Source organism: Chelonoidis abingdonii, chromosome 3 (genome assembly GCF_003597395.2).
Source record: "Chelonoidis abingdonii isolate Lonesome George chromosome 3, CheloAbing_2.0, whole genome shotgun sequence".
NCBI lineage: Eukaryota > Metazoa > Chordata > Testudines > Testudinidae > Chelonoidis > Chelonoidis abingdonii.
Window position 1 is genome coordinate 93,612,772 of NC_133771.1, and position 14,062 is coordinate 93,626,833.

Consider the following 14,062-nt stretch of genomic DNA (forward strand, 5'->3'; position numbering starts at 1 on the left):
GAACAGCTAAGATACTGCGCAGAACCCTCAAACTCCCAGGCCTCTGGTAGAGGACCCGAGGTTGAGGAAGACACATACCACCCATAGGGGTGAGAGGAGAATTTTTTTTTTATTTTTTTTATATATGCACTTGTTTTGAAATTGAATGTGAGGCACCAAGTTCGGAAACCAACAGGCAGCATGCTAATGCCTCAGTACATTTTTTTATTATGATACGGAGCCCAGCAAAGCGTTTATTATAAAGCTTTGCTGACTGGAAATCCCTACATTTTTTCAGCCAGGTAGGGTAGATCCATAAATGCTGGAACTAAGGGAGCTGAGGCTGCTCTCCCCGCCCCAGCTTGAAGTGGTTTCCAACATATACAGGGTTTTCAGTTTGGTTCAGTGGCTCTCAGCACCCCGACTATGCAAATTGCTCCAGCACCCCTGGTAGATCACTCAGGGTAGAGTTCACAAAGCATTGGCCTGACTGCTTCCATGGAAATCAAAAGGAGTTTTTACCATTGACTTCAACAGAAGCAGAGTTGGAACATAGCTCAGTGCATTTGAAAATCCCACCATAAATTTCTGCATTTATATCCAAAAATTCCCAAGTTCCTGGAAGAAAAAGCCTACTTTTTGTAATACAACAGCCATCTCTTTACTTTTAAGCTACAATAAGAATCAGAAAAGGAACAAGATATTCCTGGCCCTGTTCAAAGACAATCAGATAACAAAAGCAAAAGGATACTCCTAGAAATTAGTTCAGCAAACCCTGGATTATGGCACAGCACTATGTCAGTGCTTACCTTGTACTTCAGCACCATAAGCCTCCTCTGCACAGCTGCAGCCAAACTTACAGGAAACTCTCTGTATAAAACATAGAGCTTGCCAGTTAGTTTTGTTTCTATGGGATGTCTTGTTAGAAGCATCCAGACACATTTCTAGTACACAGGAGTACCACAAAAGTAGTTATATTCATTCTAAAAACATTGGCACCTTAGGCTCATTCCAAAAATCTATTGGCATCAATGGCAGTCTTTCCATGGACTTCAGTGGGCATTGGATCAGGCTCTATATTCCCTATATTGCCCATTTGTTGCAATGCACAAATCTGGGGACAATTCCTGCTCACTTTACATGTTTAAGACTTCAGTGAGAATACCTGAGGAAGGGAAGCAGAATATGGCCCATTTAACTTACTATTGATGAGAAGCCCTGAGCACTGAGCCCAACCCTTCTTGCTCCACCTATTTCCCAGAAATGCTCTTGGCCAATAAGCTGTATTGGACGTTTTTTTAAAAACACATCTACCATCTAACTTCTTGTTGTTATTTTTTATCTGTGTTGTAGTTGTGTCTATAGGTCTTAACCACCCCAGAGCCCTAATGCAGCCCACACTGAATAAATACATAGTAAGAAGAGAGTCCCTGCCCCAAAGAGCTTACCATCTAAATAGAGAAGATAAACAAAGGAAGCCTCACTAGCTCTATTTTACAGCTCCATTGAACTGAGATGCAGAGGGTAACATTTTCTAAAGCACCCAAATGACTGACAATCCTAAGCCTTTTTAAAAGTGACTTAAGCACATAGGACCCTGAGTCTCACTGAAAGTCAATAACTAAATAAGCAATGACTCCAGCTTGCTTTTCTGGCTGCTAGTCAGGAATGAGAGGGGGCTCAGACTAGAAGGGCAGGATTTATATACACTTCCCCAGCTGTGCGGGGGCCAATGGCTTACCTGAGCCCCACCGGCCTGCCCATCAATTCAGGTGATGCCTTCTCCCCTCCCGATTCCCAAAGGAGGGGAACCCTTAAAGGAGATACTATCCTTTTTTTATGCCAGTCCCAACAAAGCTTCCTCACCATGAGAATGCATTTTCTCTGCTGTATTTTAGTTAGGCTCATTTACATTGCAAGATTGTCTGGTTTACAAAAGCTGAAGAAGATAAAACACCTCAGCTTTATAATCTCTGTTCGTACAGCAAACAACTATCAAGTAATAATTAACTTTTGGGTCATTAAGATGACATGTTATATTAGGTGGCATTTTTTGTCTTGGTAACTTAAAATGATTCTACTGTACACATTTCCTGCAGCTCACTGAAACTGATAAGAGAAAATTGCCGTAGCACTCATCACGACAGTATCTGCGCAATTCACATACATCAATGAAGTAGCCTCATAATGTCCCTGTGAGGAAAAGAGCTATTACCCATTTTACAGAAGGAACACTGAGGCCCACAATGATTAACACATTACCCAACATCACACAGCAAGTCTATGGCATAGCCAAGAATAGAACTCAGCCCCAGTCCAGTCTTTAGCTACCGGACCATCTTTTCTCCTTCACAGGCTTAAAAATAAAGAAAATCTATGCCCCCGTTTGAAAACCTCATCCATACACATCTACATTCAAGCTTCACTTCTAGGCCAATGTACACTATGTATCTTATGTTTTTAACAAGAACACAGTGATGTAATGCCACAGGGTTTGCACAATGCAATCAGACACCTGGATTTAAAATTTTGGGTATCAAAGTTGTGTTTCATTCTGCTGTGTGAACTGAAGTTATCATTTTAAGGTGTTTATACTGGTCTTATTGGCATTTAACTTACCTCACATGCTCTGATGTAGGTCTGATTCTGTAGAGAAGCAAACAAAAAGAGACATGCTTAGCAGAAATATAGTCTTTCAATAGTCCAGTATTCCAAATAAGGTAGTATTAACTCATCAGACATTTCTTGCACACACAGAGTACAAAGCAAACGCTTTTCAGTGACAAATGGCTGAAAAGAAGAAAATCCAAATTCAAAACTGGAAGGCCAGCATTTGAATTACGTCAAGTCTGACTGAGCTCCAGATTTCTCAAGAAAAGGAACCCAGTTCCTCTCAAACTTTGCACTGGCAACTGCCCCAGAACCTGTGCTAGTTCTTGTCCAGATATTATTGGTTAACAGCAAGAAACATGGTGATAACATGTATTCTAAAGATAGGGGTCTAACAGGGCCTGGTGCAGAAAGGTGTTGAACACTGACAATTCAGCTGACTGAAAACCCAGAAGAGGAGTTTAATTTTCATTGAATGTTAGTGTTCTCTGTTCCCACCACACTGTGGCAGACATAATGCAGGTTTGTATTGTGAAGGTACCCCCATGCCAAGAACCAGTGATTCCCAGGTTAATGTACTCTATTTCGAACACTTCAGAACTAATAATATTATGTTACATATTCCAATAAGAAACATATCAATTTACTGCAAAACAAATTATGGCTATTACATTTTTTAGTATAAAAAGACCGGTTAGTATAAAAAGACTGGTAGAATACTTTTGGATAATCTATCAGACAAAATCAAAGCACAGGAAGTGGAACTTTGACTAATACAGTACTTACACATTGCAGTGGGCAACTTTTTTGTACTGTTGCATTCCAAAATTGACATCCCTGTGTGCACTGCAAGAAAGACAGTGAATAGTTAGTACTTTAAAAGAGTTGCAGTCAAACAGGGAGGAAGGATGGTCCAGTGGTTAGGATGCTAATCTGGGAAACCTAGGGTCAATTTCTTGCTCTGCCACAGACTTCTGATATTATCTTGGGCAAACATGTAAACTTTCTATGCCTCAGTTCCCCATGTGTAAAATGGGGTAATAGCACTTATCTTCCTCATGGAGATAAATACATTAAAGATTTTGAGATGCTTATATACTATGGTAATGGGGCCTAGATAGACAGATAAAACTCCTGAAAGTTTCCTCTGAAAATTAATATAATGAATAAAACATAGAAGTTTGTGTGAGTGATCCACACAACCACTTCTAGACAGGACCTTGACACAGCCATCCTGACTGAGGGTACTGTAATGGCTGGTGTGCAACTCTATCATTTTGGTCTAGACTGCAGCTTTACACTGTGCCCTGAGAGAGGGACGGTGCCAGCTGCAAAGCTCCAGGAACAAAGCAAAGAATGAATTTTGTTCAAGGGAGCTCCAGTTCCTCTCTTGCTCCAGGAAGGAAGTAAATTAATTAATTCACTCCCATCAGAAAGCTCTTTCCTTGATCTGGCCAGGGTGGAGCAAGCCATCCTTTCAAGTCTATTCCTGACTCGCTGGTAGAGAGAAGGAACAAATTTGCAATAAACAGGCCAAAATATGAAAAACAGACCTTCCAAAAATCATAAAATTGGCTTAACATCATGATATTTTGAAAAATAATAATAAATGGATTTTTTATTCATCTTCTGGTTTTGAAATTGTGTTAATTACATTTCAAACTTTTTTCTGCTTCCAGGAGGTCTACAAACTTCCTTTTTAAAAAAAAAAAAGTTGAAATTCTCTCACAATCACCTGACTCCAAAAGCTGGGGCTTTGTGAAAAACACCAAATATCACAAAGCATAAGAAAATCATGATAATTGGCAACTCTTGATCTCAGCAAAGCCACAAAGGTGAGCAAGGGGGCAGCGCTGCATGGCCAAGTAAACATTGTGACAATCTAGCTTTTTGCGCTCACATGACCCCTGCCACCTCCCACACACACCCAACGCCATTTGCAGAGATACTGTAATTCACTAAAGATTGTAGATAACATTGATGATTGAATTCTCCATGCGTCCAGAAAATAAGTGGGAACGAGCCTTCAAGGGGCCTGTGGCTATCAGGATGAACTGTGTTAGAGATCCAAGATTTCTATGGGAACCTCTCCTGAAGGCTGCTGCTCCTTCCAAAAATAACCCCATCAAAAGTTTGTGTTAACCTGTAGAGATGTCCAGTATAAACCCAAACATTTATAGCTCTACAGAAGTCTAACACAACATCTTAAAAATAGCATTTTCAGTTTCCTCCCTGTCAAATTTATGAGAAAATAAGATGGGTGTGTTATTTTAAATTTACTAGACTACCCAGAATGCAATAGTAAAAACTGTGTGCCTCTCATGGGTAGGGTGACCATATGTCCCATTTTGTCTGGAATAGTTCCCTTTTAAGTTCTGTGCCAGCTGTCTTGATTTCTTTGACAAAAACGGGCATTTGTCCTGTTTGCTCTTGCCAGTTGTCAATTGGCAAGAGCAAATGAACAAATGTTCAGTTTACAAAAAAAGTTGGGTGTGACCCAAAGTGGGGCACAGAGGAACATTGGAGTGAGCGGTGGCAACGTGAGGTGCCAGGCAGCAGGGCGCAGAGCAGACCTGCACAACATGCGGTCCGCGGGGGGTGAGTAGGCAAGCGGTGGGGCGGGGCAAGCCAACGGCCAGCTAGCTGGCTGTTGAAGAGGCCAGTGGCAGCCTGGGGAGTGAGGGTGAGCCAGCAGCAGGGGGCGGGGGCAGTGGCAGCAGGTAAGAGGCCAGTGGTGGGCAGGCAGGTAAGCTGGCGGCGGGGGAAGCAAGCAAGCCGGTAGTGGGGGGGGCGGGGCTGAGGAGGCGAGTGGGCGGGCAGGGGGGGCAGGGGTGGTGAGCCAGCAGGGGGGGCGTGGCTGAGGAACCAAGTGGGCGGGCAGTGGCGGGGAGCAGGTGAACCAGCGGGGGGGCGTGGCTGAGGAACCAAGTGGACAGGCAGTGGCGTGGAGCAGGTGAGCCAGCAGGGGGGCATGGCTGAGGAACCGAGTGGGCGGGCAGTGGCGGGGAGCAGGTGAGCCAGTGGGGGGAGCGTGGCTGAGGAACCGAGTGGGTGGGCAGTGGCAGGGAGCAGGTGAGCCAGCGAGGGGGGGGTCGTGGCTGAGGAACCAAGTGGGCAGGCAGTGGCGGGGAGCAGGTGAGCCAGCGGGGGGCGTGGCTGAGGAACCAAGTGGGCGGGTAGTGGTGGAGAGCAGGTGAGCCAGCGGGGGGGCATGGCTGAGGAACCGAGTGGGCGGGCAGTGGCAGGGAGCAGGTGGGTCAGCGGGGGGGCGTGGCTGAGGAACTAAGTGGGCGGGCAGTGGCAGGGAGCAGGTGAGCCAGCGGGGGGGCGTGGCTGAGGAACCGAGTGGGCGGGCAGTGGTGGGGAACAGGTGAGCTGGCGATGGGCGTGAGGGGGCCTGTGGACGCTACGGAAGGCGTTAGGGGGCCTGTGGTGGCGGCGCTGGCCATTAGGGGGCCTGGGCGGGGGGGGGGAGGGGGGGGGGGGGGGGGGGGGGGGGGGGGCTGAGGCGGCGAGCAAGCGGGCAGTGGCGGGGAGCAGGTGAGCCGGTGGCAGGGGAGGAGGGGGCTGAGGAGGCAAGTGGGCGGCGAGGAGTATGGGGGGATGATGAGCCAAGTGGGCAGGCAGTGGCAGGGAGGCAGGTGAGCTGGCAACAGGGGAGGGGGGCTAAGGAAGCGAGCGGGCAGCAGGGGGGTGAGTAGGCGAGCCAGGGGGGTGGAGGAATGATAAGCCGGGCAGGCAGTGGCGGGGGGGCTTTATTCTTTGGGGGCGGGGAGGAGGCGATCAGCAAATCGGTGGCTGACCTGTTCTACTGATCTTATCTCTCATAAAAATTGGTTCTTTTTGCTGCTTTTCTCTGGGCTGGGAGTTGCCCCAATGCTGCAAAGAGGGTGTTCCCAAAGGAAGGGCACTTGCTTCTAACCCCCGAGGCCATCAGTATGTCTGCTCTTCTCTAACCAGCTCACTTGACAAGTTTGATTGTCCTTGGTCTGGCTCCGATCCCCTCTCCAAGGGTTGCAGCTGTCTGGAGGTGCCTGCCTTCCACACCTTTCTCATTCACACCTCATTCATTCAACAGGGCAATTGATTATAAAATGGGGGGAAGATCTTATTCTACTTCTAGCAAATAAACATTTTTCTTTTACCTTAATTATACTACCTTAGGGGCCCGTTATAACATATTACCAAGATTCAATACCGCTGTTTCGGCACAGCAGCGCTGGGGAAGGAGGGTTTGTTTTCGTATAGTGGGTGGCACGGGGTGGGGGTGTTTCCGCGGGGCCGGGTGGTGCTAGGGGGTTGTGTTTTGGTGGGGGCTGGTGGGTTTTGGCCCTCAGCTGTTTTCTTTGGAGTAATATGGCCCTCCCCACTTTATGAGTTGTGCAGGCCTGGCTCAGAGGGTCAGCCCCAGTCCCACGCCCAGTGTCCGGAAGCATGGAGCTTGGGCACTCAACCCCAGTCCCAGCCACAGAAAGCATGGAGTAGGTCAGCTCCAGCCATTGTCAGCACAGGGCTCAGGCACTCAGCCCCAGCCCTGGGCAGGCTGGAGCTTGGGAGGAGTCAGCTGGAGCCTCATATGGCAGCGGCTCTGTCTAGCCATGCTGGCGCAGGGGGAGCAAGCCCAGGGCCATCCTGTTTGTACTTTAGGAAATATGGTCACCCTACTCATGTGAGCATTGATTCTGATGGGGACCCAAATTATCACAAATATTTCTTCATTCTGAATTTTGTAGACTCTGAACTGAAATAGGAGCCTGAACAGAGACCTATGCTCCACTATGGCAAATTCACTTTAAAAAAAAAGAAACATGTCTTTTTAAGAATATGGGCCAAATTCAGGCCTGTAGTAATTAGATGTAACTCCTCTGCAATCAACGGAGTTGCACCTACTTATGCCAAGTCTTAATATGATACACCATGCTGGCAAAGCTATAACCAGATAGTATGACCATTGCACCCTAGTTATCTATACAGCAATAACATCAGTAACAATGCAAACCATTACTCACAGCTGCACTGATGTCACTAACATTGCAAGCATTAATGCCAAGCTCTCCTTCCTGTAAATGAAAATATATATATATTTATAAGTGAGTTTAAATACCTAGTACTTCCTCTACTAAAAAAAATAGCAAAATAAAGCATTTTCCTTCCTTCCTTCAATTTTTTTCCACCTCACATGAAACTTTTAAAATTATTGCTGAAATGACAATCGCTTCTTTCTTGCTTGAGAGTAATCGAAGAGTATCATTAGGATATGGAAGTTGGTGGAGTCAGCAGGAGTCAACTAAGTTATCTCAAGAAGGAATTTGGCCCTTTGTCTCCTGATTCATAGGTTCTTAGGCCAGAAGGGAATACTGTGATCATCCAGTCTGACTTCCTGTAGGCCACTGAGCTTCCCCAAAATAATTCCTTTTGAACTACTGCATCTCTTTTAAAAGAACATCCACTCTTGACTTTAAAAGTTGGTAGTGATGGAGAATCCACCATGACACTCTGTAAATTGTTCCACTGGTTAATTACCTTCACTGTTAACATTTTATGCCTTATTTCCAGTCAGAATTTGTCTAGCTTCAGCTTCCAGCTATTGGGTCTTGCTATACCATTGTCTGCTAAACTGAAGATCCCATTATCAAATTCCTATTCCCTATGTAGGTATTTATAGACTGTGATTAATCTTCTCTTTGCTAAATTACATAGATTGAGCTCCTATAAGGCATGTTTTCCAATCCTTTAAATCGTTCTCATGACTCTTCTCTGAGCCATCTCCAATTTATTTTGATTTGCTGAGACAATAGTAAATGCTTCATAAACAAACCTGGAACGCAAATGGCACAAATCCAACTGGGTCTGACCTCCAAAATGCATGTTACAGATTTTGTTTCTTTAAATTAAGTGCTTTTCCTCTGGCCTCCTTCCAAAATGGCTATACTGAACCACATGACAACTGATTCTCTTCTGGTACCAGAAGTGCCTCAGAACTATGGTTCCTATTCCCAGAGCACCTGGTTTGAACTGTGCAAGACCAGGTACCTCTTCAGAAGTGCAAATGATTCTGGGATGCATTTAACCAGCTTTGAGTAGCTGAATGTGTGGTCATAGGACTTGATCCTACAAACACTTATGGCGTGTGCTGAACTCTAAGCATGGGACTATTCTCATTGAGAGAAGTTGAACATGCACAAGCATTTGCAGGATAAGAGGCATATAGTGTGGCAATGGTTAAGAACCCCTGTCTGATGCAAAACAGTCCCACAGCAGGTCACACAGGTACCCTTTGGAAGGGGCAATGGAAGCTTTGAACTGTACTGGCCTTGAGACCAGTTTTTTCTCATTTCAGTCCCCGTCACAATATTTTTAAGTGGCACATGGAATATGGATGTCACATGTTTGGCTTTTAAAGAACAGTGCTATGAAACATGACAGAGCATTTCTCATTCAGAATTTATTTTAAAATTAATCAAAGAATCCTTGTTAGGAATATTATTACGACCTAAGCTCATAGCAGGAAAGATGAGTAACCCTTTCACTGCTGCCAGGGCTCTTTTATGCATCAGAAACAGGTTTTAAAGGCTGGCCATTTTAATAAGATCATGTACCTGGTACATCCATCCTATAGATTTCATGTTCATAATCAGTATGTTTTTCAGAACTGACAGAGCTAATCAGCCAGAAAACATACAAAGCCATTTCTACAGAGCACAAGTACATGGTCTTCTAGACAAGATCAGTCAACATACTAAGCCAAATAAAATTGAAATTTGAAGCATAATTATTGATCAGGTTTCAGTTAGAGTTTGGGCTTATCACCTTTATGCATCAACAGAAGGAAAACAAATAAATTCCACTTCACTACCCAAAGGAACACTATGAAAACATAAGATTAAAGATATAACAACCCACTCTTCTACTTAAAGGGACACCAGCAACTTGAAAGCTAGATAGTTTTATATACCACATTTGCACTTAAATCCCTGCCAGTTGTTGTAATTTTACAGTTACACTTTCCTGTTTTTAAAATGTTTTATTCTTCCATGTTGCTGTGTGAAAGACCCATACAAATAGAAGGGTATATTGACTAGCTAATTTTACAGAAAACGCTGTAGATTAGACAGTCTATAAAAAAAATTAAAAAATAGTTTTTGTTGTTTGTTTTTTTCCTGTAGTCTCTTCCAATTACAGTAATCTGATGAATTATTGTAACGGAGGGGAAATAAAATCCAGATGGAGTATGATTAACTGGGTTTCCCCTTAAAAAGGTACGACATCCATTTTTCCACTACAATTTAAAAAACATTATTTCAGCCCCCAGTTTTGCCCACATACATTCTTTACATACAATTTCAAACAAAGTAGTTTGCATTAGAAAATGCTAATTGTGGTAGCAACAATCATATATCTAAGAGTTAACGATAATTTTTTCCAAAACTTACCAGGCCGCCTGTACATAAATTCTGACAATTAATCAAGAAAGTACAATATACTGTAGAAATCCATATGCAGTAAACAGAAAGAAGACTGACTAGCTTAGGCTTCCACACGTTAATGTTCCTCATAGCTTGAACAACAATTTCATCTGGCAGTCTGCTACTTTTCTTGTTTCTGCCTCATAGATTCTGTGGATTCTAGATGCCAGATAGAACATTGAAATGCGGAAGTTTTCTAAGTGTTAGTAAAATCATTGTTTATAATCAATCATTCTATGACTTCGGGGCTTCCTGGATCACTTGTCTGGAAATTGTGCAACATCTATTTAATAGTTTCTTATTAAACCGCTCAGACAAAGGTGCCGACCGATGAAAGGTCACATGACTCCTTATCATTGAAGTGAAAAGAAAACTAAGTGAAGTGATCTTATCCTGGTATTATGGTGAATGAGGAAGAGAGGCAGAGAGAGAGAGAGAGGAGCCCTGTTTGTATTTTCTCTTATGATGAAACAATTTTTAATCACTGTTTTTAAAAATGACTTCAGGTAACACACCTGTGCTGATTGGTGTGGTGGAGAATAACTTTCTTAAAACAGCTTTAACAAATAGTCCACACTGGCCTGCACAACCATTTTAGCTGAGACTGTTTTTAATAACAGTTTCCAAATATGGTACCTGGGGCCATATAAGTAGGGCCCTACCAAATTCACGGCCATGAAAAACACATCACAAACCGTGAAATCTGGTCCTTTGTGTGCTTTTACCCTACACTATACAGATTTCATGGGGGAAGACAAGCATTTCTCAAACTGGGGGTCCTGACCCAAAAGAGGGTAGTGGGAGAGTCAGAAGGTTATTTTAGGTCGCAGTATTGACACCCTTATTTCTGCACTGCCTTCAGAGCTGGGTGGCTGGACAGTGGGGCTGTTGGCCACACATTTAGCTCTGAAGGCAGTGCCCCTCCAGCAGCAGAGTAGAAGGGTGACAATACCATAGCGTGCATCCTTACTTCTGTGCTGCTGCTGGCAGCAGCATTGTCTTCAGAGCTGGGCTCCCAGCCAGCAGCCGCCGCTCTGTTACCAGATTTGCCCGTTACTTTGGGGTATGCTCATTTATTCGAGCTACTCTTCCGGGGGCGGGGTTTTTTTTTGGTAATTCTATCAATGTACTGCTTGTGTCACATGTGTTTTCTCCCTTATGCAAGTCCCCTCCCAATGGAGCTATCCTGCAGGAGCTAGGTTCCCTAGGGCTGGGTTCCTCCACCCCAGAACTGGATGAAAACACACACACACACACACACACACTAGCAGGGCAAGTCTGAGTGGACTGGATCGATCAGCACTTTCAAGCTGACGCCCCTTATATGCCCTTGGGCTCAATGGGCTGGATCAAGCAGCACTTTCAGGAGGGGTCTAGGTGTGTCTCCCAACGCCCTTCAGTGCTCTCTGCAAGCCTTTTCTCTGATCAATCTTGGTTCAAGCAGAGACCCGGGGCGGGGTGGGGTGTCCCTCCTGAGTCAGACAGGCCAGACACTGCGCTCTGGTTCCCCAAAAACACGGAGCTCACTGGTATCAAGTCTCCATCTGCCCAGCTCTGAAGGCAGCACCACTGCCAGCAGCAGCAGAAAAGTAAAGGTAGTGGTACTGCAACCCTTCCCAATAAGCTTGCAACACTCCCCAACTCTTTTTTGGGACCTCCTACAATGACAACACCATGAAATTTCAGATTTAAATGTCTGAAGTCATGAAATGTACAATTTTTAAAATCCTATGACCGTGAAATTGACCAAAATGGACCAAAATGGACTGTGAATTTGGTAGGGCCCTACACATAAGGGTTGCCAGGTGTCTGGTTTTTTTACTTGAATGCCTGGTCAAAAAGAGGCCAGCTGCCGACCAGGTCATTGAAAGTCTGGTTGGCAGTGCAGAGGGGGCCTGGGGCTAAGACAGGCTCCCTTCCTGCCTGGCTCCGCACAGCTCCTGGGACGGTTGCATGGTCCCTGCAGCCCGTAGATGCATGAGTGACCAGAGAGGCTCCACGCGCTGCCCCCACCCTGGGGGCCAGCACTGCAGCTCCCACTGGCTGGGAACCGTGACCAATGGGAGCTGCAGGGATAGCGCACAGAGCCTCCTTGGCTACCCATGTGTCTAGAGGCTGCAGGGACCTGGCAGCCACTTCCTGGGAGCTACAGTAAGCGCCTTTGGGACCCAGTACCCAAACTCCTCATCCTCGGCCCCACACCAGAGTCCACATCCTCAGGCATAGCCCTCCCCTCCCCTCCCTGCACCCCAACCCCCTACCTCAGCCCAGAGCCCTCTCCTCCTTTACCCCAAACCCCTCAATCCTGGCCCCACCCCAGAGCCTGCACCCCCAGATGGAGTCTGCAACCCCTACCACTGCACCCCAACCCCCTGCCCTCACCTGGAGCCTCCTCCCATGCCCTGAGCCACTCATTTATGGCCCCACTTGGGGACCACGTGTCCAGCCCACAGCCCATACCCCTCCGCACCCCAACCCCTGCCCCAGCCCTCTCTCTCAGCCCAAACCCCTCATCCCTGGCCCCACCCCAGAGCCTGCACCCCCAGACGAAGCTCTCACTCCCCTACTGCACCACAACCTCATGCCCCAGCCCGGTGAAAGTGAGTGAGGGTGAGTAGAGTGAGCAATGGAGGGAGGGTGGATGGAGTGAGTGGGGGCAGGGCCTCAGAGAAGGGGCAGGGCAGGAGCATGGCCTTGGGGAAGAGGCAGGGCAGGAGGCGGGGCAGGGGTGTTCAGGTTTGTGTGATTAGAAAGTTGACAACCCTAGGCCACATACAAACCCAAAATATCATCTGAGTTGAAACGCTTGGTTGGGTTATACATTAAATGACAATAGGTTGTCTATTGATCACATTAACTTTTACAATTATTGATGTTATAATTAGCACTGTTTTAAAAATATCTATATTTGGTAGCACCAGGAAGCCCTTGCCTACATGTGGAGTTGCACCAGTTTAACTTAAGCTGTGATTTTGTACTGCTGTAAAATGTTGAATGGACACTTATTTCAGTGTAAGAGTGCCTTATTCTGGTCTATCTTAAATTTATCAGGAAAATATTTAAACTAAACTGAAATAAGCCAATCAGACAAATATAGGAGGATCCACACAGGAGTTTACACTGACCTTAAAAACCTCTAAAGAAGGAGATTCCACCACTTCCCTAGGTAGCCCATTCCAGTGCTTCACCACCCTTCCCTTCAGCAGCTTCTCAGAGCCTGATCTTAGAGCTGTTATGAAATATGCCAGCTTCAAAGTCCTCAGCATTGGTCAAGCTGGTGCCTGTTAACTTCACAGTATACACACCAAGAAATTAGATACAAAGCATAAAATACTCTTTTTGGAAGCTTGCAACACAACCCTGCTTTACTGCTTAGACTTTATAAGCCAAATACACATGAACACAAAAATAGACACACACAAAGCTGGCTGCTTCCTAAAAGAAAGAAAGCTCCCCCACCCACCTTACTCTAAGCTGCTCTTTGCAGACTGACTGCTGCTGTTAGGCCCACACCACATACTTCCTGCAGAGCTCCCTAGCCTGCAAGCAGGACCTGGGGGGAAAAAGGAACATCTAAAATAATAGCTTATAATGTTAATACAGTTTTCAATATACCATGTGTTGAACTCCCTTTCATGAGCGTAAGGAGCTTGTCTGTCCCTCAGGCCAGGTCTACACTACGAGATTAAATCGATTTTAGATATGCAATTTCAGCTACGAGAATAGCGTAGCTGAAATCGAATATCTAAAATCGATTTACTCACCCGTCTTCACTGCGCGGGATCGATCCGCACGGCTCGCTGTGTCGAATCCGGAAGTCCGGTCGTCTAGCTGGAGTTCCGGAATAGATCTAAGCACGCTCTGGGATCGAGATATCGCGTCCAGACCAGACGCGATATTTCGATCCCCGAGCAATCGATTTTAACGCGCCGATCCGGCGCGTAGTCTAGACGTGGCCTCAGACAGGGCCGTGCACAAAGGCAGGCAAGCAGGAGCACTCCCTCACA

At 45.7% G+C, this 14,062-nt stretch overlaps 1 protein-coding gene across 1 annotated transcript in view; it reads right to left on the reverse strand.

Annotated features, from left to right (window-relative positions):
- The window catches only part of ROS1 (ROS proto-oncogene 1, receptor tyrosine kinase), a 105,761-nt gene extending 96,546 nt beyond the window's left edge, over positions 1-9,215 (reverse strand). The window contains 5 exon segments of the mRNA XM_075064567.1: positions 789-849; positions 2,599-2,625; positions 3,376-3,435; positions 7,599-7,649; positions 9,189-9,215. Coding sequence (XP_074920668.1) covers positions 789-849; positions 2,599-2,625; positions 3,376-3,435; positions 7,599-7,649; positions 9,189-9,215 — 226 coding nt within the window.
- Positions 9,216-14,062: the final 4,847 nt, after the last annotated feature.